We start from the raw sequence: 27,880 nt of genomic DNA, 5'->3' as shown, positions 1-27,880 counted from the left end.
CCAGCACACCTCCCTTAACACGGCTGGATGTGTAGTACTTGAAACAGATTTGGAGGGCTATGGAACAGCTACTTCCTGGCACCAAGGTGGAATTTGTGCATTTAGTTTCATGAGAACAATACAGAAAACCTCAGCACTGCAGGGCCCTGATGCTATGCTGCTTGGGAACGCTCCTGGAAGCATGAAACAAGAAACTCAGTGAGAACATTTGGGATGCAGAAACCAGGCATGCTGGCATACAGGTCCCCTGAGAGCTCGTCCAAGGATGCCCAACTTCTTCCTTACATTTACTTGCATTTACTGGCTGGAGAGCTGTCACCCTGCAGTGGCCTTTCCCAGGAAGCCAGAAACTCAGGTCAATCTGCTCCACAGAAAGTCTCAAGCATGACTTTTCTGTCCTGTAGTGTGGGGAAAGATGAAAAGAAAAGGAAAAATAAAGGTTTTATGAGAATGGTAATTAAAGAGCACGTTTTACTAAGTTCAAGCAGGGGCGGACAGTCTGATGTCCTCCACAGCGGCTGTCACCGGGCTCAGATATCTCTGTTGCTTTTCTTTTCCAGGAGCTGACATAAGCATAAATGTAAAGCATAACATAAATCGCATCAGCTGTCCCAGGAACCAGGAGCAAATCTGCAGATCTCTCAGCCAACAACCTTTCACCATCCCTCTGGTCCCAGAGTCCAGGGCTGCTCAAGCATTGGCTCCCAGGAGCAGTTCCAAGGAACAGTGACTTTGCTGGCGAGGAAGAAGCCACTTCAAACTGAGCAACTTGGATACTTCACCACAAAAACAGCGGGTCAAGTTTAAGGTGAAATTCTTGCCCCTCTGCTTTTACTTTGTGATGATTTTGTAGGACAAAGCTGCACTCTGCTTCAGATCCCTCCTCTCCCCGTATATCTCATTGCTGGCCATCTCCTGCCTGAAGCTGTATTTGTGCTTATATTTGCCATCTGGGTTGTGCAAGCAGTTAAAAATCTGTTAGAAAAGCAACAAAATTTTGCTTTCTTTATTACTGAGAAATCAAACAACTCATGTGACTTCGTAGATGACTTAACACATTTATAGACCAGGAAGGAAGTTGAGCTGTGCTGCTTGCTCTGCTTTGCAGTGGGGTGGCTGCTGCAAATTCAGCCTCATCAGCTCACAGCGGTGCAGGGGGATCAGAAAATGACTGCCCAGACAATGACTGAGCCCCCCAAATGTTGCTTCTTCAATACCAAGACAGCAACCATCGCTCTAGGGATCTTCCACATGGTAAGCTGCAGGGCTGAGAGTGGGGACAGGGAGAGGGAGACACGGAAAGGGGCAGAAGTGTAGCTTTGCATAAGGTGTAATCATCCAGATCACAAGGTTTCCTGACTTGACTTTTCCATGTTCCCAAAAGAAAAAAAAACAAAACCCAGTGATTTAAGAGGGGTGAACAAAAGAGAAGAAGGGGGAGGCGGGAGAGCAGGAAGAAATTTATTGTACTGGGAGGATTTTTCAACTATTTTTCCCCTGGCTCTACCAATTGCAGCTCATGGAAACTCGCTTTGCATTCTGTTTTGCCCTTGCAGTTTAATTCAGGAGCTCTTACCTGGGCAGGGGGTGTAGCTTGGCCCAATGTGGCTACCTGGACCTGTTGGTTAGAAACAGGGCAGCACATTGGCATTGGAAACTGAAATTATGGGTCACTGGAGGGAGGAGGGATTTGGGCCCCAGGCAAGCAAAAGGCAGGTGAGCAAAGCTGCCTTATTTCTCTCTCTATGGCCAGTTGGGTGCTATATGCATCATTTCGGATTCCATTTGCATCTATGGCTGCGTTCAGCTGCCAGGCAGCTGGCGTAACTGCTTGGGGGTGGGCACAGATGACAGCAAACAGAGGCAGCAGAGCCTGGAGGGCCATTTCTTCCATGCCACCTGGTTGCACAGAGATGCTTTCAAGTGGCTTTAAGTCATACTGAGGATGTGGTTTCTCACACAGCAAAGGCACCTAAAATAATCCCATCTGTTGCACTCAGTGTGCAAAGTCACAGGTGGGAAGCCTGCAGTGTGATAACAGTTAACGGTGGCTCTTAACCCACTCCTTGCACAGGAAAAGCAGAGTGAGGGGACCTGCAGCCTGAAAACCTGTGCTGGACACGGCAGCTGTGGCAGGAAGGATATGCCTTGGCCCCCCTGCAGCACCGCTCTGCTTACCTGGGGCAGCAGGAGCAACCCATGCTGTCTGAGCAAATCTTCATGGCACCAAAGTGGCGTCCCCATGCTCACAAAGCCAAGTTGGCAGCCTAACGTGCTGTTTAATGGTTTTGATTTCCACGATGCCATGCCAGCATACATTGGTGGAGGATTCAATTCATTAAATGAAAGGCAAAGAAAGCTGGAGATCAGCTTCTTTGCTTTTTTGGATAGTAAGATAAAGGGAAAGCATCTCGTGAATGGCAGGATTTCATAAACACACCAGGAGTTGGTAGCACTATGGGCTGGTGGTGGCAGCTGCAGCGCAGCATCTCTGCACCCCCCTGTTTTGGGGCAGGAGGTAGTCCCGTGACAGCCCAGAGCAAGAGAGCAGAGAAACTTGGGTCTACATCACATCTGCATGCAGTGGAACTGCCAGCATCTTTCCCCTGGCTTTACTTGAAAGCCAGGCGCTGTAGTGGCATTTCCATGCCATATTTTAATCATTTGGGCACCTCAAAAATATTAAGAGATTAGTTAAAAGAATCATGCAATTTTCTAACCTTTTTTGCCTTCTGCTTTTTGCATATGTAGATTACACCCTGGGCAGGCTACTCCTCTTTTGCCACCAGCCCAATGTTTATAATCTCACTGCTTTAAAGAAAAAGAAGTGGCTGCATTTCTTGTGCATTCTCATTACCCCAAGACATAAAAATTGAAACTATCAAAGCTGAGAGTCTGCAGCAGAGCACAAGTCATTTCTGACAACCAATTAAACATATAGCTGTCACAGAGGGATGGTCAGGAATTGTTTAGAAATAGGACCCTGCTAGGAAGTACAGCTGAGCTCTGGCGTGGAGCTGGCAAAATTAAAGGTCTGGGCAAAGATGGAAAACACAGGACAGGGAACTATAACACATTTACTCCAGAAAGCTACAAGCGTGCCATGCGACATGAGCTATCTGTTATCACTGGTGAAACAGAGGTAACAGAAAATGAATTATTTTTTTCTAGCTGGGAGGAAAAAAGGCTGCTTTGTCTTTCTCAGAAGCCAACAAAGGCTTTGAACCAAGGCACATTTTTCTCGTTAGTGTTTCACCACGATGCCACTAACAACAGAGATTCCTGATTTGCACCAGTGTGTGATGGAGGAGAACGAGACACCACTTTTCAGTGCTAGTGGCTAACAGGGAAAACTCAATTACCAGTGACATCATATGAAGGATGTGTTATTTCAAAAGAGTTTCGTGGGTCTTTTGAAGGTATCTGGTGAGTTTTGAAAAGCAAAAGGCAAAGAGCCTTGGAGTGAGCCTTCACAGTGCTCATGGGAAAGTGTTTGTGGAAGACGTTCAAAGGTCCACTGTGGGTGAGCAAGGGAAGCCGCTTTTCTTTGCAGAACAGCAACAGCAAAAGTCATGAGACAGATGTCCTGAGTCAGCCCCGAAGTCCAGCAGCCTGTCTCCAACAGCAGCCAGCAGCAGCTGCTTAGAGCAGAAAGTACTGGAAGCAGGACAGGTGGTCCCTGCCCTGCGCATCTTCTGCAGTCAGTATGTCAGAGATTTCTTGAGTTTGAGGTTACATGAAAACTATCATGTGTACTAGCTGTTGTATTCAATAATCTCCAGCTCTATTCTGCTCACGTTTTCTTTCCAACCTTTTCTTTTCCATGTTTGACAAGTTCTAGTGTAACAGGGCTCTCCGTGAGCAGAGGCTGGTTCATACACTATCTTTTTTATCTCTGTGAATGTTATCCCTCTCCTGACTGTCAGCAGCGGTGACATGGTTTAAAATACAAATTCTGTGTGGTGTACGTAATTGTGCTTTATACCTTATTCTATATAAATAAAAGGATAGGTATTTGTGACAAAACACTTAAATTCTCTGCACTGCTAACTGAGAGAGGGTAAAGGAGGGATGCTGGGCCCTGAAACCAAGGGATGCTGCCGGGTGTGGTGTCAGTCCCTTCTAGAGCAGACTGGTCTTGAAGAAAAGTGGTTCAGCCCAAAGCCAGGCAGCAAGCTTAGCATGGCAGTGTGGGCAACTGGGGGTCTAGTGCAGGAGCTGCCTGCTGACCCTGTTATATGTGGGAAAAGTCTGCGCTGAGTATGAATGTGACTCTGAGACCATCTTTAAAACAGACTTGCCCATTGCCCACAGCGTGTCTTAAGCATGTTCACAGGAAAAAGACTTAGCAGTAATAACTCCACCTGATGTTTTAATGAGGATCAAACTCTCACATTGCAGTCAAAGCCACTGACATGTGTCCCCTTTCTGCTCTGCCAGGGCACGATTTGGCTTGGCTTCACCCAGCACCCAACAGATCACAAGCAACATAAACTCAGCATGAGACCATGGAAGCTGCCCATGCTTTTGGAGCAGATGCCACAGAAGCACAGCTGGGTTCTTGCTCTGCTCTTCCTCTGCGCATGCTGGTATCCCCAGTGCCAGGGCTACCTGGGTGGGAAACAGCCCCATGTCTCTAAATGAGAACTCCTATGCAATTCACCCACCATTGCAGTGACCAGGTGGATGTGGCTGGTGGGCAGGAGGGTTTGGGGTCACTCTGTGAAACTTTGTGGCGCATCACTGCAAAAACAGAATGGTAATTACCATAAGATACGCACAGCCATGATAAAGAGAGTCCCCCATGGAGAGTTGGCCAAGTCACGACAATCACACCAATATGGCTACATGCCGTGCTCACTTTATTAAACAAACAGGTCATATTTATAACTTAAAACAACCGCTCACACGACTTTACACACAGGTGATTGGATAAAAGTTTCTGGTCATGTGGGTGTCCATGTCGCTGATCGGTGAGCATGCTGCAGGCGCCTGATCAGAGTGTGCCGATGAGAGTGTGTTGATTTCGCGGTTCCCAGGACTTGCTCTGCACCTGGCTTCTTGTTTGTGCATAGCTTGTTTTCCTTCTCACACTGCTTGTTCCAAGGACAATTTAAAGTTGCTCTGCAGTTTCAACTGACAGGCCTGGGTTGTCCAACCCGGACAATGGTAACATATATCCTTGATCCTTTAAAAATTCCTCTACACCACGATGTGCAAGATCAACACAGGGCATGTGATGCCAGGGAGCATTAGCAAACAACATGACTTGGGTTTAGGCTAAGGAGCCAGAGATACTCTTGAAGACCAGGGCTGATCCAGTAAAGGATATAGGGAATGGGCAGGGGCAGCCTGAGCCCTCAGCTGTTCAACCCTGCTGCTGCTGGCTCCTGCCAGAGGAACCATCACTGCAATACCAGAACCTATAACTCCCCAAGTCCCTGTGGGTCCCACTGTGTCTGTACCTACTATATCATCTCAGTGGGTTTCTTTTTCACAGAACCCCTTGGAAAACAGTTTAATTTTCAGAGAAGGTTGTCTTGTCTTACTTCTTTAAGAGATAACACAGAATAGCAACCATTTTTTCCTCTACCTCTTCTCCACCTTTTTGATCATGTAACTGCAGCTGGGCAGAGGGAAGGAAAAGGAAAAGGGGATTTATAACTTAGCAGTGACTTAGATGATTTGCTACATCAATACTGTTGGCTTATATCAGTATATATTATTGCTGTGGGTCCTAGTGATGAATCATAGTGATGCTGGGTGATAGTAATGCCATCAAACACAAGCTCTCAGGCTTTGTGGCGATGTCTTGTCCTCTATAAATTAGATCTGTCTCACTGCGGATCTCTCCACAGACAGTTGAAATAAATCATGGGCACTCTCAAACAAATGGGGAAGAAGGAGGGGAATGAGGAGGGGAATTAGAGTTGTGTCATTAGCAAAGCTTCACTGGGTGTTGTGAGGTGACTTGCAGGTGACTTCTGAAGAAAGCATGGAGGAATTTATCCTTCTGCTCATCAGCTTCTCCCTCCTAGGCATCAGCAGACCTCAAGTTATTTGACATTAGCTTCAAGAACAAGGCTGGACAGTTACTTCTGTGCATACAGCACAGAACCTGCAACTCATTTGCTGCTGATCCCTGACTAGAGCCAAAGGAGGCATTAGAAAGCAGCACATCTGTACCTTGGCCTGGCCTCAGTCACAGACAAACTCTTCTCTCTGGCAGCTCTTTAACTCAAGGAGCAGAGTCTCACCTCTGGGACCTTCCCCAGGTCTGATCCTCACCTGTGGACATGACTCATGTTGATAACAGAGTGCGATTCATTGCGCTTTCACCAGGCTGTGGCTGATCCAAGATGTTCAGCAGACCCTGTGCTGCTCCCTTGTCCTCCTGGAGCACCTCTGCTGCACAAACAAGTGAGGAGAATGAGACAGCAGGAATGGCAAGATAAAATGTTTTGAAAGGAAACCAAATGGGAGCTAAAACCACTCCTCACTTCATCCTATGTTGCCACAATGACTGCTTTTAAATTAAAGTAAGAAAAGGCAAAGCTCTGAAAGTATAGCATTTAATGTGAAGCTATTTGCCTTCAAAGTGCTGGGTGTCACCTGGCTCATGTGCACCACTGTCAGGACCCTTCACAGCACCCCAGGGCATTGTCAGAGCAGCATGTCACTGACCCCAGTAACCCTTGTTTGTGACGGCTTCAAGCTCTTCTTCCAGAAACACTTGGTGTGAAACAAAAAAAGGAGCAACCATCACCCCGAGGCCATGTGCATAAAGATAAATTATTTGGAGATCAGTCAAGCTGCACAGACAAAATGGTACATGACCCAACATCTATCAGCAGTTTAACGCCACTGCAGCTGCAGGAAAATTACTCACCAGGGAATGGGGGCTGCTGGTGTCATGCTGTTAAGATTCTGTCTTGCAAGACACCCCGAGTTTAACTGCCTTGATTTAACAACTGGCTTTACCTCAATCCTACATTATTTGGCTAAGTAACTTCATTTCCTGGTGTTACAGATCTTTTTCTGAGAAATCTGAAGCACTCCTTTTAAATGGAGACAGAAATAAGATAAGCATTGTCCTCCAAAAGTTGCAGCTATAGGAGGTAGAATAAGAAGGGCTGGCTGCTGGAGGGGCTGGGAGCCTGCAGAACACCAAGCAAGTTGTGGACCAGGAGGTGACATTTCCTATTTTAAGCCTGTCTCTCCCCTGTCATGACATAGCAATAAGAAAGGGAACTGAATGCTTCTCTGAGCAGTCCTGTCTGTCTGAAATGGGAGCCTTTCAGTTTCTTCTGGAGCTGAAGGGTGAATCTCGAGTGAGAATACGTACAGCCTTGCAGAGCAAGGGGTGCTGGGCAGGCGCCACATCAGTCTTCATCTACCTTCTCAAGTTGGGGCGAGCCACCCACTGTAGAGGTTTCATCACCTTGTATGTATATTCTCTACAGGAATAAATAAGATTGTCACATGCCAGGAAGCAGCATGTCAGAGCCCAAGTCAGGTGATGGGAAAGTATCTTGGTCCTCACATGGCACTTGTGATGGAGAGCCAAGGGGAAGGCCTGGAGATCGTTGCATGGTTTATCTCGTTGCAGTTCACTGGCTCATTTTTTCTATGCAAAAGCCCTTTTAAATGGGAAAATTAAACCAATTTTCACTTTAAAAGTCTTCTCCATAGTCTTTCTGGTTGAGCTGAGGTTTTCTATTGGACATGTACTTATTTTATGTGACTGCAGTTGATCTGGTTGTGTGGCTCATTTCAAAACATGCAAGGAAACCAGAGCCTCTTTTACTCTACTGTTCCTCTCTTTGATAGCCATTGGAGATAGTTCTTCATGCTGAAGTTTAGCTTCTGGCTCTGCTCTGGCTGTAAAACCATCACGGATGGGGGCATTTGGGATCTGATGTCCTGCTTTCACTCTTGTCGTTCAGGAATGAAGCTGATATTTAGGGCTCAGGTCACCCATTTGTTCAGCCCTCCATTTAACAGAAACCTGAAAAACTGATTTCTTCCTATTCCATGTTGACATTTGAAGGAATTGACCAACACGAGCAATAAGGGAAGTGAAATCTCTTCAGGAGCACATACATGAAACCTCTCAGACAAGTTAGGGCACTTGAAGTCAGCGTGTGATCTCCATGTTAGTTAAGAGATCCTTTACACCCCTGGGGAGACCTTCATGTACAAAGAAAACCTCAGATTGATGCAATTTCATCCTTGATAAGGTTCAATGTTTCCATAGGACTTTACACGGTGTTACATTAAACTGAATTCATGTTCACTTTTTTCTGTCCCCACTAATGAGATCTAGATATTTCTCCTTTCCCTATCAGCCTCATGAACAAATCGCAAAGTTCATTTACTGCACAGCAAAAATCTAAAATGCAATGTGTCGCCTGTAGTTGAACAATGTGATATCAGACAGGCCAGGACAAAACACAACACATCCTTTCTTCCAACTCACATGCTAAATAGTATTTTAAATTCAGAGGGAAGGTTTATGGTGGGATACAGAGTCCCAGTCCCCACTGCAGCAGCAGTGTGGTGTGGTGGATGCTCACTCTAGAAGCAAAAGGCTCTGAGGAATGTGATACAGCTCTTCGGGAAACTGCACTTGCAGCTCGTGGTGCAGAAAGATTGTGAATCTGGTTTTGAAAATAATTTCTAGGTCTTATGCAGCTAAGGCAGAGACAGTGGGAAAGTGTGTTCTGCTCCTGTCTCTGCTGCAGGCCATCCCTCCCAGTCTGGCTTCCCTATTTCTAGGGCAATGCAAAACCTTTCTTTCTATGCCTCTTTCTTCTTTGCTTGCATTGTCAGCCCTAGCACACCTGAACACACATTACTCCTGCTCGAACTCTGTCTGGCTCTCATATGGCACATCCAGCCATTGCTCTGCAAAAGACAAAACCTATTCTCTCCTGCTCCCACCACAGCTAGGTGGGCATCATGCCCTGCAGTTGCTGGTTTCATACTGCTTCCCACACATTGGGTTTGCAAACACAAGAGCAGACCACAACAGTTCTGCTTCCTCCTTGCCTTCATCACTTCTTTAGGCAGTTGTTGAAACGGAAGGCTTCTATAGCTATTGGGGAAATGTTTTCTCAGCTTGATGGTACCCGAGCTTCTGTTGATCTTGGTGGCAGATACAAACCTGCTTCTTGCATCAGTGTGGGGTTCAGATGACTCTCTTTTCATGACAGCCTGGTTTTTTTTGATGGTACATTTGTTGATGGCTCCTGCCCTGGTAGTCTGCAGAATGGGTAGTCCCAGTGCTGGATCCAGTGGCAGGGGGGTGAAGATGGAGACTCATATTCGCACATGTTTCTCCATCTTTTGCACACCTCAAGATTTCCTCTCTTGCAGACACAGTTCCCACGTCTCCAAAAAAAAACCTGCACAAGTCATAATGATCCTTGCATTTCTCCTGGTCAGACTCCTGCTTTCTGCTCTCAGGTTGTGCCCTGTTGTGGTGGCAAGAGGTCCTCCGGGACAGGGGTAAAGCCCAGGCAGAGAAGTAGCAGCTCTTTGCACAGCAGCAGAGGGGTCAGGGATCTTGTCCAGAAAGCAAGTGGAATCTCCTGGGTGAAAAGCCCATGTTTCTTGCACTCTCAGGGAACGTAGAAGCAGGCTTCCTCCCCCACCATCCACACTGTTAAGCCAATTTTAAAATAACACAGGACACACAATGCTGGTTTGGGGAAGTGCAGCTGTAGGTATAGGGCTGGCAGGCTATGCTGTGCTCCAGCTTGCTCCAGCCTGAACATGCAGAAGAAAGGAAAGGCATACCAAGCATGAGGGAGGACAGTAGAGATCGGGAAACAGGGAAGAAAATGATGAACCAGATGAGGTGCATGGTGCCATCAGAAATGTGCCATCTTGCTATACAGTGCTGAAACTGTCAGTGAAGTGGTGAAGGAGCAATAAACGGCAGCAGAGTAGCCCTTTGCCCCTAAGAGGCATTACTTGCTCTGACAGCAGCAAGAGGAGACCAATGCTCCATTGTGGCCCTGGACTTTGTGCTCTTGAATCCACAGCATCTGGTCCCCTTGGCAGTGCTACTGGTAGCACACACACCAGCAGGGTGGGATTGTCCCCAGGAGGGATGCGGTGGGATGTTTGGCCTTGTGGCTACTCGTTCCCTGGCTTTACTTGCATGGAATTACCCTAGACTTGTTGTCTGAGGTACTCCATGGTGAGGTCTCCAGCCTTATGGAAGTCTTCTGCAGCCCCTGACTGCCCAGTGCCCCACATGTAGCAGGAGCTGTCCCTAACCTGGGGGTCAGAAATTCATTTTTCACTGCAGATCATCACTGCTTGGATACAGACGTTCAGTGCTAGCACTGAGACCACAGCTCTAGACCTCACTCTATCTCACAGCTTGCTAAAGTCAGAATGGAATGAGCTCTGGAGTCTGGGGTTTGATAGTCCGGTTCAGAAACTTGGAGAAAATAATTTTGGTTCAATATGAATAAAGCACATTTGGAGATTTTTCTTAGATAAGTAAAAGAAGGGAAATTATATTTCTGTCATTGAAGTGCTATAGCTAGACTTACAGAGAGCTTTATTCTTTTTTAGTTTCTTTTTACACTTTAAAACACTGTGCCCACTGAATTGTGTCTTTTGTGTTTCTAGGTTATGAGCGTTTTGCTGCTGATTGAGTACTCCCTGGAGGTGGCGAGTGGGAAAGGCTTTTGCAAAGACCTGGACAAGGATTACTACAGAATTGGTAGGTTACAGGGATGCTGGAAAGCAGCAAGGGTCTGTGGGTTGAAAGTGAGCCCAAGGGCCTGCATTGGTACCTCTTTCTTTTTCATCAAAAATAATTGGAAACAGGTATTCAGAGCAAATGCATCAAAAGCTCAGACCCAGAGACAACATTTAGGCTCTAAAGATTTAGATTGTGGTTTATGCCATGGCTGTGTTGGTTTTTTGGAGACCGATGTGGAGCCCAGAGAAGTTGTCTTTATTACAGTGGATCAGGCCCTCAGCCCAAACTCTCTGGTACCCTCATAATCCTGCAGCCTTCCCACTCCCTCTGTAATACACTTGGCATGAATCTGACAATCCTGGTTTCCCTTTCTCTCCCTTTCTGCCAACTGTAGGTCGTTTAAGTCTTACATAGACTGTTGACCTCCTTCCCAAGTTGGGCATTTTCCTGGAAAACACTGAAGTGTCTGACAAGCTCCTCAGTGGACCTAGTCTGGCCAGTGACCTCAGTCCCAGAGCAGGGAGAAATTGCAGCCCCACACCACACCCCACAGGTACATGGGCTACCTGATATTGCCACCAGTAGCCTGCCCTCTGTGCCATGGAGTCATCGCCTTCTCATTATCCATCATGCCATGCAGGGGTCTCCTACCTCACAGCTGAAGGCACTTCAGAGGGTCACACCAGCCCACCTCCCTTTCCCCCCTGTCCCTTTGGTCCCCATCCCCAGATTTTCCCAACCCCTTGTGTTTTTTGCAGAACATTGGCTGTCTGGAAGAAACAGACAGGCTGTTTCAATATCCCATAAATAGTCACGAGCATCACATTCAACATGGTTGATTGGATTACTGTGATTTGAACTCAGAAGGATTTAGCCTAATTTTCAGAGACCTGGCAGTTATCTCATGTGGGGTGTCATGTAAAAGAAAATAACTCCCCCAACCTCAAATATTTCTTAACCAAGCTAATTCTGCATGAGGCTGTTTGGAAGCAACAAGCACAGGGTGCTTTTTCCTTTTCTTAGTCACTTTTTGGTATATTCCCACAAGCTGAGATTACCCTTCACTGCTGTGCACGGAACGAGGCTCCCACACCCTGCATTGTTTCTCCCTGCCGAGAAGGCTCCTGGACAGAGAAAAACACAACTCACAGCAGCAAGGACTTGCCTGTTCCTTGCTTCTCCAGCGTGACCTTCCCCAAGCTGCAAGCATGCTTAGAGAGGCCCCCTGCAAGTGGAGGAAAAGGAAACCAAATACAGAAGATTCCTGCACATCCCAAACCAACTTGCCCCTGGGGAAGGAGTCAGACACAGTGGAAAGCACCAAAACAGGCATAGTCACTGTCTGGGAGTAGTTATTGCTAACAGATGGGTTCACATGTTTCAAAAGAGCCCAGGTGGGTTTTAGGAGTTACTACTGTGATCTGCCAAGGCTGTTTTGAAAGGCATCAACAGTGAGTGGAAAATGGAAATTTGGGTGAGCCCTGCTAAGAGGACACTGCGTGAGGGTCTGCTGCCATGGTTCCCATCTTCCGCATGGGCCAGTGTTTCCAGCAGCCCAGTCTGGGTGGGTTGGAGGCTCCTTGGCTTAGCTGTGGTACACAGAGGTCCCTCTGCAGCTGTGGCCCAACTCAACACCCAGTAGACTTGCACGATGACCACTTTGCACAATGCTTTCTGCAGAGCTTTCCCATCAGGGCAACATGCAATACACCGGCTCTAAAACCTGGCTGTTTGCCGGGTGCCTGGGAGCAGCACAACGTAAGTAGAAGAATCCAGTTTCCCATTTCCATAATGTAAGTTTCTAGGTTTAATTTTGCAGATGAAAACTGAGTAACATGATGCAAGTGTGACCTTAAGGTCTTCCTCCCCATTTTGGCTTTGGTTTTTTTATTGGTTTTTTTTCTGGTTTTGTTTTGATGTACCTGGCTTGAACACGGCTGTAGTTGGAAACACTTTTCCTGATGGCGGAATAAGCACCTGCATTCTGACTAATACAGTGATCTGAACTGCTGAAAACTGAATCTGATATTTGCAGACCAGAATACTTTCCCACAGATACAGTTAGGTAAAAATAACAACTTTTTTTCGTTAATTTTTGCAGAAAGATCATCCAAGACAAACAATATTTACTTTTCTTCCAGTATCTAAACAAAATATTCTTTAAAGAAAAAGAAACAAATCGTTGAGACAGATTCTTCAGATAATTTCCATGCAAAACTATTATGTTTTCTAAGCAAGTTGTGCATTTCTGCAAATCTGGAGGGTTTTCTTTAAGAATAGAACCATTCTGAGAGAAATTGCCCCCATTTTTAACATCCCCCCACTTCCCACACAATCAAAATGACAGGTCTTCCCCCTCCCCCCTCTTCCACTGCCTCCTACACAAAAAGGAATATTTTATAATGAAGTTCTCAGCACTTCCACTTGGCTTCTCTTCCTAAGCATTTCAAAGGGCTCTGCTTGAGAGACCGTTTTCTGATTATAGTTGGAATAAACATAGCGCAACCCTTCTATTTCCAGAAACTAGCAGGGAAACGACACAGCAAAGCAGTACGGAAAGTTCAATTTGACTTCAAAACCCAGATGGAAGAGTTGGAGAACAATTTAGAGAGATGTTTTATCAATGCCCTCAGCATCTGCTGCTCTATTTGTAGATCCTGCCAGATTAAAGCAAATCTTGGAATATATAATGCTAACGCTGTAGTCATGGCCGAAGAATATAAACAAAGCAAGGTTTATGGGAAAATGCTTTTCACATGACACAAGAGGAAAAAATACATATAGGAGTTCTTTATAAGGAATCAGATCCCTCAAGATTTCACATCAGTAAGTTTTACTGCTTTAAGAACAGGGTATGGGATGGGCCTCCACCTCCACAGATATGGCCAGGGAGGGGAAGGAGATCTGGGTTTGTTACAGGTTTTTCCCATTGCCAGGGTAACAGGGAGGGTGACTGGGACAATGCCCTTAGGAGGGGGATGCTCTGTCCCTTGCAGCCTGATACTCCTTGCTACCTTGGCTTACAAGATGCCACAGGCAGCACAGAACTGAAAGCGCTCCTCTGGAATTTGTTTTTTGTTGAAAATTGACTAAAAAATTAATATAAGACCTGCTGAAAATGTTAGATTAAAATGGGAAGAAGACTCAGGTTCTTCTTTGTCTTTGGGAGCCTTGAAGATGATCTTCCCACCCCTCATGGGGTCAATGCCAGGATGTTGGCTAATCTACAGTAGATCTAAATTTACTACCAAACTAATATTTAAGGAGGAACACAAGATTAATTTTGGCCAGGCTTTGCTCTGTGGTGATTTGGGGCACTCAGTTGCAATCTGGAAGAATTAGGTTCAAATCTTTATGCTATCTCTCACACACAGCAGAAATCTGGATGTGCACTTCCCATGCAGCCTCCCCCATTTCCAGTCTAGTAGAAATCTCATTCTGGAGCTGAGAAGCCTTCCTAGTAAAGGTTGTCTTGGCAGTGCTTCATTCCTGAAAGCATATGAGTTTTGGCAGACTAGCTTTTCCTGCTGGAAAAATAAAGCCAAAAAGCCAACTCCCCACCCCCACCCCCACCCCCCAAACATTTCAATTAAAACCTCCTTACCAGTTCTAAGCTGCTAACATGAATGGTGTTCTGCTTTGAAAAGATTACATGCCACTGCTCACCACAGGTAAATCTTTAGGATGTCTTCAATTCACGCCTGTCTACAGTCTGAGTGTTAATCACTTTTATTTTTCGTTAATGACTATAAAAATTGAGGCTGTGGACAAAGTACAACTGGAAAAGTTGTTTCAGTTTCTGTCCAGTCAGCCAAGAAAAATACTTCGGTTATGCCTAAAGACCTGCGCGCACAGCATATACCATATCCTATACGTACCATTTCCTATGCAGAAAATATTCCCTCCTTCTCTGATGAAAAACGAATGTGGCTAAAGGGACTGGGAGGCTTCTTTCCCCCACTGGTCTTGCCCATTCTTTGAATGCAGCTGTCCAGAAACAACACAGGTAAGCCCTGCAGCTTACCACAACACTGAATCAGACACTGCCATCCCTGACAATCTGTGAGTGCAACTGTTAAACCACAGCTTTATGAGCCCTCTTTGTATTTCCCATGCCAGTTTATTGGGCCATAAAACAGAATGGGGTTTCTCTGCATTCATGAGAAATATTAGGACTCAATGTCCCTCCTGGCTACATTCAGGGCAAAAAAAACCCGATGTGAGGCCAATAATAATAATAATAAAAAAAGACATTTGGCAAGTAAATGCTCTGTCTTCCTGTTAGATGTGGGGTGGGTTTACTACTCGACAGCGCTGCAAACGTCTAGTGTTGCTCTGGGCGGCTCTGCCATATGCCCCCATTCTGGCCACCCCACCTCCCCAAGGAAAATGGCATTTACTTCACAGAATGTATGTATCCCTTCTCATTAAAGCCCCTGGGATCTCTGGGACACTCAGGTAGCGCCAGAGAATTTGAGTAAGAAAAAGCATAAGAAAGAGCATGTTATTTTTTTTGTTGCTGCTGTTTATTCCTGTATGCTTTTGGAAAAAGGGGGCAAGCTCTCACCACACCCTCTGCCAGCAATAAAGTACCCATGCCAGTGTGGAGGTGGCCACAGAATGGAGATTTCCTGTAGGTAGGATACTCTAGGGCTAGAGGATTGAAGTAGGCTTTGTGAGGAGCAACATTTTTCCCCTGCCTGATTTTGTAATTATCGAAGCAGAGCAAAAGTACTGTGGATCCCTGGAGGTCTCCAGTCCGACCTACTGCGTGAAGCAGGGCTGACTCCAAAGCTGGGGTAGTTTGCCCAGGGCTTTGTCCAGTTGAGGTTTGCAGATTCCCCCCGGGGTTAGAATTCCACAACGTCTTTGTACCCCTGTTCAAGATGGTATCACCTATTGTAAATTTTTCTTCCTTTTAGCTGGAATTTCCTTTATTGTAACAATTGCCTCTTGTTATGCAGTAACAGCCCTCAAAGACCCAATGCACCTTCTACAGGGACAAATCCTGTCACTCTGAATACTCCCGTACTTTCTAAGGTGCTGTAGAGGAAAACAGGTTATTTCTGAGATAGGCACCCAGATGACCTTGTGGGAGGAACAGAGAGGAAAACAGTGGAATGATGCCCCTGTGTTGGAGATTGTCCAGGTACTCAAGCTTGGTTCAAGATTCCTAAAAATTTTTTTAAGTACAAGAGAGACAAACATTCAACGTACAAAGGCCAACTAAGCATGGAGGGAAATACTGAAGAGACTTAAAAATTAAAATCTTACATTTTTTGCCATGGGCATGGAAAGAGTCTGTTAGCCACAGGAATATGGTTTCTAGGGTCTGCTGTAGCTGAAAGTGCCTCAAATCCCAGGGTTCCCCAAGGATCTGCCGCTGGTTCTGGAAGGCAACTTGCCGCTCTGCCAGCCCTTGAAAAGTGTTCCAGGAGGCATTTGGCCTCTCCATAACAACAAATCCCTCATTCCCACCTCATGGAGGGTCTGCACAGACAGGGCTAACAGCCAGCAGCTACCACCGAGGGGGTCACTTCTTTAGCCCATCTGCTAAATGTGCTCCACAAAGAAAGCAGTAATTTTGTTTAAGTAAAATCTTTGATGGTTGAGATCAAATCTGTTATACTAAACTGCCCCTGGAACAGAGAGATTGCTGTCAGCAGAAAGGGCGTATTTGCTGTGAACAAATAGAAGGCAAACAGTGCTTGGAAAGTTGTTTTCTCTTGGTTTTGCTTTTCTTCCCATCCTTTCATGTCTGTAAGGTTGAGGGCTTTTGGGGTTTTTTTTGTTATTTTGTTTAGGGTTTTTTTGATCTAGGTTCTGCTTGCAAAATTCAGCTGGGTTCTGCCGACAATTAGCCTGCAGAAGCAACGGCCAGTTGCCCAATTAATTAGTGAGCCTGCTGAGAGAGCTGGAGCATAAGACCACATAGAAAGAGGCAGAAAAACACAGCTGTCTTGAATATGAGGAAACACCGTGCTAAAAAGATAAACCCTCTCTGGGGCAAGTTTCTGATGGTTGGTTCTGGGAAGAAAACCAGGGAAAATGGCTTCAGGCAGGTTGGGGTTTAATGGGAGTGGGATGTCTTTTTATAGCTGTTCTCACAAAAGCTGAGACTGTCTCCTTTGTTAAGCTCTTTTTTTGTTTGGATTTTATGCTGTCCTGGTGTTAATCTTTGGTTCTTTGTGCACCAGATCACAGCCTTGTCTCGGCTCTCATGCTTCTGAAAGGTGGGTTTGGGTTTCTGCCTTGAAGCCGAGGTTCTTCCCACGACCCTCACAAGCCGCAAAGCTGCCAGCAGCCTCTTCTGCAGCACAGCCCTTTCTCCATTGCCCTCCCCTCACTTGGGGTTTGCTGAATTTGGGGTTTCTTTCTTTGCTGTTTTCTGAGACTTCTTGTTCTGCTTCAATTCTCATTACTTTGTGGTAAATAGTTCCTGCTTTGGGCATTTATATCGGGTTATAAGTAAAAGCAATTTTCTTGTTCTGTGCAATCAGAAGTCTTTTTTTCCTGATGTGGGTTAAGTGTTTGTTGGATACATTTGATTGCTTCGTTAGGTCTTGAATGCCTGACACCTCTATGTGCAGCAACTCATGTAGTGCTCTCTTGAGATGAGCTATTTTTGTTTCTTTGAGGGATGCAGCCTCCTCAAAGGGTTTTTCCCTGATGCCCCAGGAAGGAAGAGGCTTCTCATGCTCAGGGAATAAGTACTGGTCAGAGCTTCATCTCACACTAAAGGTTCCCCGTCAGCAAATCTCGTCTCTAGAGGAGAGTTGAGCTTGTTGCTAATTCTTGAGAAGATCATAAGGGAAAGTTAAAATATCTTTTGTATCAATGCGTTTAAATGAAATAAAGTGCACTCTCTGCTAGCAGCTTAAGGATGTGGGGAGTGTTGCTGGTGGTGCCAACCACGCTTGCTACCAGATGTGGCTCAGCCAAGCTGTCAGGCAGGTCCTCTGCAACCCTGGAAAGGCTCCAGAGCTTCTCGGTATCATCTTTACTCCTTTCTTTAACTGACATTTGTCCATACCCACATTGCTTAGCAGAGCCTGGATGCAGTACTAGGCAGTTTGCATATGCTGCAGCTGCTGCATCTAATGGGCACCCATCTCCTGCCAGATGCCGTGGGCAGCACCGGCTGGTAGGTCTGCCCTTTTCCAGCCTGGCTCTTCCCATGGCTTGGGCTAAGTGTTTGCATTTGCTCCCTCAGAGTAACTGGCCAAATTATGGTATAGCTGTGACTGCTGCAATGCAAATGTTTTGTTGCTGAAAATAGCAGTGTTGGTGTTATCTGCCTGAAAGAAAGGGTGGGTTTCTCTGCCTCAGTGTCCTGGTAGATTATTTTATGCTACTGTCAGCAAATCTAGGAAGTGAGTTAAGGACACTTTGGTGTATGGCCAAGGACTGAAATACTCCCCCACCCCACTAAAAATGTTATGTGCTACCAAAGCTATAGGCAAATGCTCAAAGCTGAAGGAGGTGGAGGGGCATTTTTGTGGGGAAAAATGGGTAACGTGGAGCAGTGAAGGATTTCAGAGCAGCTGGGATATATCGGGGATCCAACAGGCTAAAGCACAATTTCTAGGTCTCTTTGTAAAAAAGGTAATGGGGAAAAAAAAAGTTAGGCACTAGATTTATTTAACAGACATGGAATAAATCGGGCAGTTGGCAAGAGGGGAAAACAAGCCAGCAATCAAACATTTCTGATGTTTGAGAAAAGTACCCGTGGAAAGGATCAGTTGCTTTTAAAAAGTCAGAAAAGTTAAGTTTGGCTCTTTTCTAATAAAATTATACCCTTTATTCAAGCATTTGGGAGCTGGAGACCCCAGGCTGTTGCTCTTTTAAACTCTGGTAAAGCCATAAGAAAGGAATTAGAGAGCGAGTTAGAGGATGAACCATAGCAGACTGTACATTATGCAGAGGCAGATAAAGAAAGTAGCACTGTCTCACCTTTGGAGTGAGCTGCCCATCCCTGCCCGTTCCACCCCCTACCCCCCCCTTTTTAAAAAAAAAAATATAGAAGCAAACTAGCTTTACAGAGAACTTTGCACTGTCTAGACTGCTACAGAGATCAGATGTTTATGCTGTATAGTGCAAGCAAGCCTTTGGTGCTCAGCATCAGGGCAGGCTGCAATACCAAGAGGGAAGATTCCTTCCTGGGAACTCTTCGGTGGGCAGCTGTGGGTACGTAGGAGACCACCTCCTGCACCCAAACCTGACACTCGGTGATCCACACCAGCAGTGGGTCATTAAAATGTATGTTTCTTGTCTGCTGGTGAATCTTGCAGCACTTTCACCAGATTTCACTGTTGGTTACTTTATCTGTGTTTGAGTCTCAAAATAATTTTAAATTCAGGTTTATTAACCATTAACCCAAAGCGCTTTGTGCTTTTTTTTTTTCCTTTTTTTTTTTTCTCCCCCACCACCCACCCCACCCACCCACCCCCACCCTGCATTTTACCTTAATGTGGTAGCCTAGGATATATAACGTTTCAGTCCAGGCAATAAAGGCTTTTGGCTCCAGTGTGCCCCAGCTGACACCTTGCTTAGCCTGGCAGCTAAAGAAACAGAGCTTCAAAGACAGGTGAAAAAGTGAGTATAAAAAAGGAAAAGAGGGTGACCTTCCAGCTGCATGGCATTCATACTCCCGCATGTTCAATCCTTTCAGCTAGTTTATACACATTTTAATTCTTCCTTAGAGGTATGATTGAATTAGGACATTAGCGTCCAGCTTTTAGTAATGTGGTGATTACTTTTATGACTTTTAGCTGATGTCATCACCAGTTTCTTGTTGATCATCATGCTGTTCATCATCAGCTTCAACCTCCTCCTCGGTGTGGTGAAGGTACGTTCTCCATTAATGATGCTTAGTTGCTGTCTGAGGCCTCTCTGAGTTTGGAGATGTTAGAGGAGGGGACTGGAGGGAGCTCCCTGAAAATACTGAAGTAGGATCAGAAAAGCAGATAAATATCTCCACTCGCAGTCTCAGGCTATCTGCAAGGCTGCTAACTGCCAGATTTACTGAATCTGGGTGACATTTCCATCACAACTTTTTTGTGTTAAGGAATGGAAGTGTTATGATTTGGTAATGTTGGTTTATTGCCTCATTTCCTTCTTGTTTTGCAAGTCAGACTTTGGAAGGGAACAGTAACTCTCCTGTTACACTGTGGATTCATTTCCCATTTCAGAGGAAGACATGACCGTGCATTGGTGTGGGAGCCCAGCTTTCTCTGTAGTGGTAAACTTTGGGGACAGCTGAATGACAGATCTGATGGGCTCTAGTGCTAATGTTGCATAGTGAAAATTCACAGAAACTTTCCAAGGGGGGTGAAAAAAAATCAGTGTTGATGTCCTTCATTGTTTCTGAATCAATTGTCACCACAGCATGTGAAATTAGATGCAGAAAGTCCAGGAAAGTATTTGCTTTTGGAGTACATTAATATATGTCCTTTCAGGTATTGCTAGTTGGTCTCATTTTCCTATTCAGGACAGAAATAACTGGCATTGCTTTCCTTCCTTAGAAGAGGGAACGTCTCCTGATCCCATTCCTTGCTCTGCAAGTCATGGACTTTCTCCTCAGCCTCCTAACGATGCTCAATTCCTACATACAAATCCCAGCAACCATTTCTGTGTCCTCCCTTAGCCACGTGGTAGGTAACAACTCACTTCTGGGGTGATCTCAGTTATCTATGAGCTGGAGACCAATGTGCAATGTAGGAGTAAAGGATCATTATCTTGGGTCACAGTTCTTCATGGCAAGGCAGTGCCTGTGCTGGCTGGGGATGGGATGCAATCCTGGGGGGCTTGAGGGTGTGTAAGGAGAATGAGTGGCAGCTGGGACATTGTTTCCATGTCTGGGAATCTTCCTGTTGATTTTTTTTTTCTGTCTCATGGCTTTGGGGAGGTTGTTCAGGGTGTGCCCATGCTAGGAAGGGTTTCTTGGAGATAAGCATGGCTCCAGATGGAGACCCCTTCTGTGGAGCTTGTGTAAATCTGTTCAACAAGATGGTTTGCTCACCATTTTGGCTAGTATAAGTGGATTAAGTAGCTTAGGCTGTCAATGTGAGCAATGCAGAGGCCTTGGGTAAAATGTAGAAAAATCTATGGAAGGGATGCACTCCTGTAATCATAACGAAATTCCTGTTCCCTGCTCACCTTGCAGCAGGGACACTCGAAGATCCCTTTCCTGGCTCTGCAGCTGCTGGACTTTTGCCTGAGTATCCTCACCCTCTGCAGCTCCTATATGGAGGTCCCCACCTATCTCAGCCTCAAGTCTTCAGACAATGGGGTAGGTTATGAGCAAGCTCAGCTCATTTTTTATGCTGTAAACCCCTATGAAGTTTCTTTCAGTGGCTGTCAAGACAGAGCAAACTGGCTCTGATCTCTACAGTATATACTGATGACAAAGAAGGATTTTTCCATGTGTTCTCACCAACACAGTGTTCTTGACTGACAGCTTGCTTAAGCATGTTTCTTAAAAGTACACCTTGTTTTTCTTGTAAGAATCTTATGGATGCAAATTGCAGAGCAAAATGATTTGGATGGAACCTGCCTGCACGCACTGAAAATGCATCAACTTTTCATCTTTATTAAACAGTCGTGCTTCTAGTTCTCATTTAAATAGTCTTCTGAAGATCTTTGCCAAAGGAGAGTAAACAGCAGGAGGAAAAAAATATCCCTGTACTCTTTCTGATGAGGAAGGGAAGATGGCCTGTCCCACCTTTCCCACAGGCTGGCTGAGAAACCTGCTGAGACCTCCACCATCCTGTGTGACCCTGGTTTTATGACTGAGACCCTCTCCCTCTTTTCACAGGGCTTTTTGCCAGCCCTGGAGAAGATACCAACAGAAGAATACGCCAAAGTGATGGTCACCTTCACCATTGTGTTCATCACTGTCATCTTCCTGAAGGTAAATGGCTTCAGGGTCTGGTGAGGCTGAAATGAAGCTCTTGCCTGGGGCACAGGATGAACTGGTTTCACATCTTTCTCAAATCTGCCCGGGGTGGGGGTTGGGTTGGGGTGTAGGATTGGAAAGCCTTGTTGGTCTCTCCTTGGGTATAACAGGAGCTGTGCCTCAGCCCAGCATCCAAGGCAGATCTAATGTTCATATCACTGGTTTTATGCTTCTGTAGATGTGAGTTATAAAGCAAAATCTCTCTTAAATCCAGAAACTATTACTGCCCATTTTTCTCTAGAAGGGTAAGATGTTTGAAAACCAATATAGGAAATTTTTCTGCTACTTGTGTGCCCAAATTAGATTACTAAGCAGCAGGTTAGATCTTCCACTTGGCTAAGTCACTATGTCCACACTGATGTAAACAGAGTTATGCACACTGATACCCTGAAATTTAATTAAAACCCATGATCTGCTAAATACTGCTTGCATCTCAGAAAACTCCACTGTCTTTCTGTTCTTCTTGCTTTCTATTCTTCTTGCTTTCTGTTCTTCTTGCTTTCTGTTCTTCTTGCTTTCTGTTCTTCTTGCTTTCTGTTCTTCTTGCTTTCTGTTCTTCTTGCTTTCTGTTCTTCTTGCTTTCTGTTCTTCTTGCTTTCTGTTCTTCTTGCTTTCTGTTCTTCTTGCTTTCTGTTCTTCTTGCTTTCTGTTCTTCTTGCTTTCTGTTCTTCTTGCTTTCTGTTCTTCTTGCTTTCTGTTCTTCTTGCTTTCTGTTCTTCTTGCTTTCTGTTCTTCTTGCTTTCTGTTCTTCTTGCTTTCTGTTCTTCTTGCTTTCTGTTCTTCTTGCTTTCTGTTCTTCTTGCTTTCTGTTCTTCTTGCTTTCTGTTCTTCTTGCTTTCTGTTCTTCTTGCTTTCTGTTCTTCTTGCTTTCTGTTCTTCTTGCTTTCTGTTCTTCTTGCTTCGATGGAACAGAGAACATGTTTTCCACTGAGGGGTTTCAGACCAGCTAAGAAAACTAGATCTTTCCAGGTACTTGAGCAGATTCTGTCACAGTGAAAAATGCCACTTAGCAGGAACACATTTTTTATTTAACTCTTCCCATGTGGCCAGACAGGTCAGTGTGGAGTGGAGTGTCTTATAAGATTGCACTGCAGACATGACTTCAGCTTATCTTTTAATATTTGCACAAACTGCTCAATAGGAATGGAGATAACCCTGAAACCCAGCTGGCAGCATGGGTCTTCAGCAAAAATCTCACTGACCTGGCAAATGGGTTGATCTGAATTTTCCACAGGGTTAGCTACAAGATTTCTTAACTTGCAATGACTTTTTGCACTGGAGTTTGTAGGAGGGAGGAGTGGGGGGAGGATAATTAAAACAACAATGGGCAGGCACAAGCACTCCTTGGCCTGCTAAACTCCCCAAAACAAGTTATTAGGAACTCCTTCCTTTAAAATCAGTGACAATCCCTCTCCTATTTCATGTGCAGCAAAACCATTTACATGACAGAGTTCCTCCCAGGTGATAAAGATCTGATGAGGAACATGGCAACATGAAACATTTTAGACCTAAAAAGACTATTTGACCAATTTAGGGTGCATAATTTTCAGTTCACTGAATGCCTCACACCAAGGTAGTATCTAAATAGGTTGCACTAGTCCAGGATCTTTTTGCATAAATTGACTTGCTTAATGACCCATTGCAAGCCTTTATTCCTCTTACACCAAAATTTGGTTTCTGTGTATCCAGTGCTGTTTGCCAGCCAACTCGCAGTTACTGTCCCCACATAGCTATCTGCATCCCACACCATAGCATCATTCAGCTAAAAGGTGGTCTGTCAGATGGAAAAGAGATGGGGCACCTGCCCCCCTTAACACCTCTGCCAGTGACCTCATATGAGACCCGCAAGGCTTTGCTCACCCTTTCAGCCGTAGATTTCTCTGACAATGCTAGAGGAATGGTCGTACTCCTCTCCCTCCTTTTCTCATGTATCACTACCCTTTGCAGGGAGCGTGCCCTGTTGCAAAGCAGGAGTCTCTCCATGCAACCTCACAGCTCTTACCAGTGTGGTGGCTGTTAGTACATTTACTTGTAGAACCTCAATGTGATATCATGAGTTGGTCAAATCTAAGATCCTTGGAGATGCAAAGTATTCAAAGTGCAGAGGGTGAGAAGGGGTGATGTTTTCATAGCACTATTAGGGCAGTCTCACTTGCTGATCTGTGTATCCACAAGTAATCTTTATCTCACCTTGGTTTCGTAAAGTCAAGAGCATAGAAACAAAGGAGAATAAAATATTTCTGATGGGAAATAAAGGGTTTAACACAATTACGTCTGAAATGGCTCACTTACGACCTGTGGGACCAGCCTCCCGTTTCCTTATTATGTCAATGGTTGCCAGAGAAGTCTTCCCTCTTCAGTTCTGTGTGGAGAAGGGTATCTTTCAGTGACTCTTGAGTGTTTTGAGTTAGCTGGTAATGGGATAATCCCAAGTCACTTACTGCCTTCATATAATCTGTGTACTAATGTATTCTGCTTGAATCTGCTATTACTTGCAGCAGTCTTAACTGAAGTCAACTTCTTTGAACTTGGTGTAGATACTGGGTTGGCTCTGCAGCAAACTTTTCCTGAATAAAAATCAAACAAAGGGGTTTTTTGTTGTATGATTTTTTTAAAAGTGTATTGGGGCTTCTTTTGCAGATCAGTGGATTTTTTTGTACAGTTTATATGACAGCTTCAGTGTCTTGCATGTTTGCTCTCTGTATGAAGAGGCTTTTGGAGGGGGGAAGGTTTTTACAATATTCCCTAAAGGTGGTCAAAGTTTGGATTTACTTCCTCATCTCTGGAAATGTGTTTGAGAGATGGATTCCTTCAACTCAGATACTTCATTCCTTGTTCCTGTTCTTTGTCTTGGCTTCATGTCAAGACAAACAGTCCTCATTGTTCTAGGAAATCCTAAGCCGCATAGCTTGTTTGGGGCATATAACTCCCTACATTCCTTTGAAAATGCAACTGTTTATAAAGTAGACTCTAACGCCAATAAAAATAAGAGGCACACAACTTTGCCTCACTGTGCAGAGTAGGGAAAATATTTATTTAATACGGTATGTTTCACAGGCCTTGCTTATTTTCGTGTGCCTCAATCCATCAATCGTTCCATTTTTCTTAGAAAAGCTCTATTTATTGCACCTTGTAAGTCTGTGAGGTGCAAGGTGGTCTTGTCAGAAAAGTGTGACTACTGCAAGTATCAGATTTTGTTGAATGAGCTGACCTTTCAAGTCAGTTCTAGTTGACCAGGGAGCCTTGGATGTCTGTGAGGTAGATGTGCCCAAGGTGCTTTTCTGAGACATCCAAACTATGTAGCCTGCTCAGAAAAACTACATGAAAGACACGCTTTCTTTTCCTACCTGGTGACATTGCACTCTCAGAGGTCTTAAGCATGGGCTTTGTATTTAATGGTATTACTAGTCCTATTGATTTCCCACACCAGTGTACTGTTCTGAACAGATGGAGTTGTCACCTCTCCAGCAAAGGATCAAGAGAGGCTGATTTAAGGCCCTGGGACACATGGTCCCAGGCTCCTGCCTCCAGAGAGGAGAGTAGGACTATAGCAAGCTGATGCAAAAGTGGAAATGCTCTTGTTGACTTGCAGTGCAACGGCAGACTCCCCTTTCCTTTTCAGGCCTATATGTTCAAATGCGTCCTAAGCTGCTTTAAGTATGTTAAAGCCAGCAAGAGAGAGGAGGTGAAAGTTGACCCACAAGCAGCTGAAAAGGTGAGTAAAGACTGCTTCAGAGTTACACCATGAAAAGGCATGGTTTAGACTGAGGAGGTGCCTGGTAATCCTTATTTTGCTTCTTTGGTGGTTTGAGAGATAGGTCAACCCTTCAAATGTGCATTAACAGGTACTAATAATCACTTTCCAATTATACTCCTTTAACTTTACTTTTGTACAAAATCTTTCAAAATCAGTGGTATCTGCAAGAAACCTGAAACTCAGGCTCCAGGCAAAGCAGAAAAATTGGAATATACCACCTGTACTGTCTGATCCAGTGATGTGTTGAACATTGCAATTGCAGTTGAACGTTGGTTGCTCTGCCTGATAGTGCTACCTTTATTTAAAGTCGTTTGTCTTCACCTTTCATTGGATCACTGTCTGAGAGATTCAGTGCATTGCCCTTCATCTTAGTAGTTCGTTAGATAATGAATCTGAGTGTCCTTCCTTAGATTACTGATGATCTCTAATAGTAGGATCCACCACTCTGACACAATGGAAAGATACTGAAGACCTTCCAAAAATAAGAGATACTGTAAAGATGGGGGAGAAGTAAAGAGGAAGAAGGTGGAATGCTAAGTGTGGGCATTTGTCTTGTTGAAACTTGGCAAATATGATGAGCCTTGTCTTGCCAGCAGTGTGTGCCCCTGCAGCAGAGTGGTTATAAAGTGCTGCTGACCTCTAACACTTCTGCATTTCTGCAATCCACTTGATGCCCTTTGTGTGATCCTCAGAGCATAACTAATGCTCTTTTTCAGGCTGTCCTGCCATCGTATGAGGAAGCCTTAGAGCTGCCTTCCAAAGAATCCCCACCACCCTGTGTAGCAATCTAAGCTATGGTCATGGACGGAAGATGGTTTCTCTACTGCTGTTGGTGCCTCTTACCCCTTCTGTCAGATAGCCAGCTTCATTAAGAAGCCCTTACTTCATAGCAGTATCATGCTTATTACAATCCATCTCACTTCATGAGCCTACAAGGAGTGCTGGTGAACCACTGGAGCTGGTGCCTTGTTCTGCACTGGCATTTTGGACCTGGTACTAATGAGCTGCAGTGCTGACTTAGAGGTTCCCACAACTGGCCTCTGACATGGCTAATGTCAAGTGTAGGCACTGGCCTGAATCCCTTGTCAGACTAGCTTTACGCTAGATGCTGTTTCTGTTCTGTCCAGCATCCAGCTCAGCAGCTGAGATGTTTAGGCAGTGGAATGAATAGGGTGAAAATGGATAAGAACCTTTTTGCTGAGATAGCCCAACCCTGAAGTTCTGCTAACCAGCATCTGTTAATGAGGATCCTATGGGAAAGCAACCAGCAAAAGAATGAAGATTTCAAATGAACAACAATGCAGCTCTCATCCTGTCTGCTTATGATGATGATTATTAGTGTGTACTCCAGAATATACAACATGCTGGAATTGTCACAGTATTGCTCTGCCATTTTATACCTGTTTGCTTTTTTTTTTTTTTTTGTGTGTGTGCTTTTAGTGTGACTTGATTAGGTTCAATTAAAAAAATGGCTTCAATACTTTGCTGTCTGGTTTCTGAATGATGTTGTACTTGCTGTCTGAAGTATATCACAATGAAGGAATAGTTTACTTTCTAAAAAATTAGTTAGCAAAAATGGTACTTTGGCCTTAGGCTGACATTATCTCATGTGTGTACTGCTCGCAAAGGAAAAGATGGTATTTCTAACAGTCAACCTACCTAAATTTTCAGACGAAATTGCCTTTTCCTTCCTCTCATACATTATCACCAGCAATAAATATCCTGCTTTCCGTGGCACGCACGCTGCTGCCTCTGATTGCACAGGTCAGTCTCTGTAGATGTTAGTGAATAGTATTTCTGATGACAGATGAAAGGGATCTGGAATTTAACAGCTGCTTACTTTTTTGGATTGTTGCCTGCTTTTTAAAACAACTTGGTATGGAAGTGTAATTTGCTCAGTAATAATGATTCCAGCATCATCTACAGTGTGGACCACAGGCTGGGGTCTTTTTCTGCTCTGGAACAGAACACAACAACCAGCTTCAAGGGAAGATCTGCCAAAGTATAAATAAGAAATGTCGGTGCTGCTTCATGCTTTTTTCATTGGATATGTATTTATGTATATGGGGATGAAGACAATGATGTTGTTTGTACACTTTTGAGTTTGTTTTCTTATCATTGAATAGGGGTGATGATTCCCTTTCTCTACGCTTCATCTCCCTCATGCTGGGGACCAGGATACTCAACAACAGGCAAAAAGTCTGGAAGGGTATACCAGAATAACTTCTTAATGCCTCTAGTACTTTTAAACATGGTTAAAATCACTCATAAGAGTGCAAACCCCTCAAATTGTTCAAGCAGAAAAGAATTTTTCTGGCCTTAAATCTGGCAATTATTTAATTGATCAAAGAGCAAGAGACCAACTCAATGTTCAAGCAGACAACCTTGCAGAAGCATGTGAAGAGCCCAGCTTCCTGCATCAAGGACCAGCCCAGTCTCTTTC

General features: G+C 44.7%; 1 protein-coding gene across 2 annotated transcripts; it reads left to right on the top strand.

The window, feature by feature from the left end:
- Positions 1-647: 647 nt before the first annotated feature.
- Positions 648-26,915, top strand: LAPTM5 (lysosomal protein transmembrane 5). Of its 2 annotated transcripts, none has more exons than XM_040586975.1 (8): positions 648-808; positions 10,648-10,741; positions 19,495-19,571; positions 20,248-20,376; positions 20,889-21,014; positions 21,540-21,635; positions 25,303-25,395; positions 26,154-26,915. In XM_040586975.1, exons 2-8 carry the CDS (start codon positions 10,651-10,653, stop codon positions 26,226-26,228), a joined length of 687 nt encoding a protein of 228 aa, XP_040442909.1. In that variant the 5' UTR covers positions 648-808; positions 10,648-10,650; the 3' UTR covers positions 26,229-26,915. The 2 variants fall into 2 exon arrangements, with proteins under 2 accessions (XP_040442909.1, XP_040442908.1); XM_040586974.1 differs by lacking the exon at positions 648-808 and adding an exon at positions 1,079-1,254.
- Positions 26,916-27,880: the final 965 nt, after the last annotated feature.

This window comes from Falco naumanni, chromosome 3, assembly GCF_017639655.2.
Source record: "Falco naumanni isolate bFalNau1 chromosome 3, bFalNau1.pat, whole genome shotgun sequence".
Lineage (NCBI taxonomy): Eukaryota > Metazoa > Chordata > Aves > Falconiformes > Falconidae > Falco > Falco naumanni.
This window is presented reverse-complemented; position numbering and strand designations above follow the sequence as displayed.

Excerpts from the sequence above, each read along its gene's own strand:
- LAPTM5 (XM_040586974.1), top strand. The coding sequence starts at position 1,168 with ATGACTGCCCAGACAATGACTGAGCCCCCCAAATGTTGCTTCTTCAAT. Across the intron at positions 1,255-10,647 it reads CTCTAGGGATCTTCCACATG|GTTATGAGCGTTTTGCTGCT; the intron begins GTAAGCTGCAGG and ends TTGTGTTTCTAG. Across the intron at positions 21,015-21,539 it reads TCAAGTCTTCAGACAATGGG|GGCTTTTTGCCAGCCCTGGA; the intron begins GTAGGTTATGAG and ends CTCTTTTCACAG.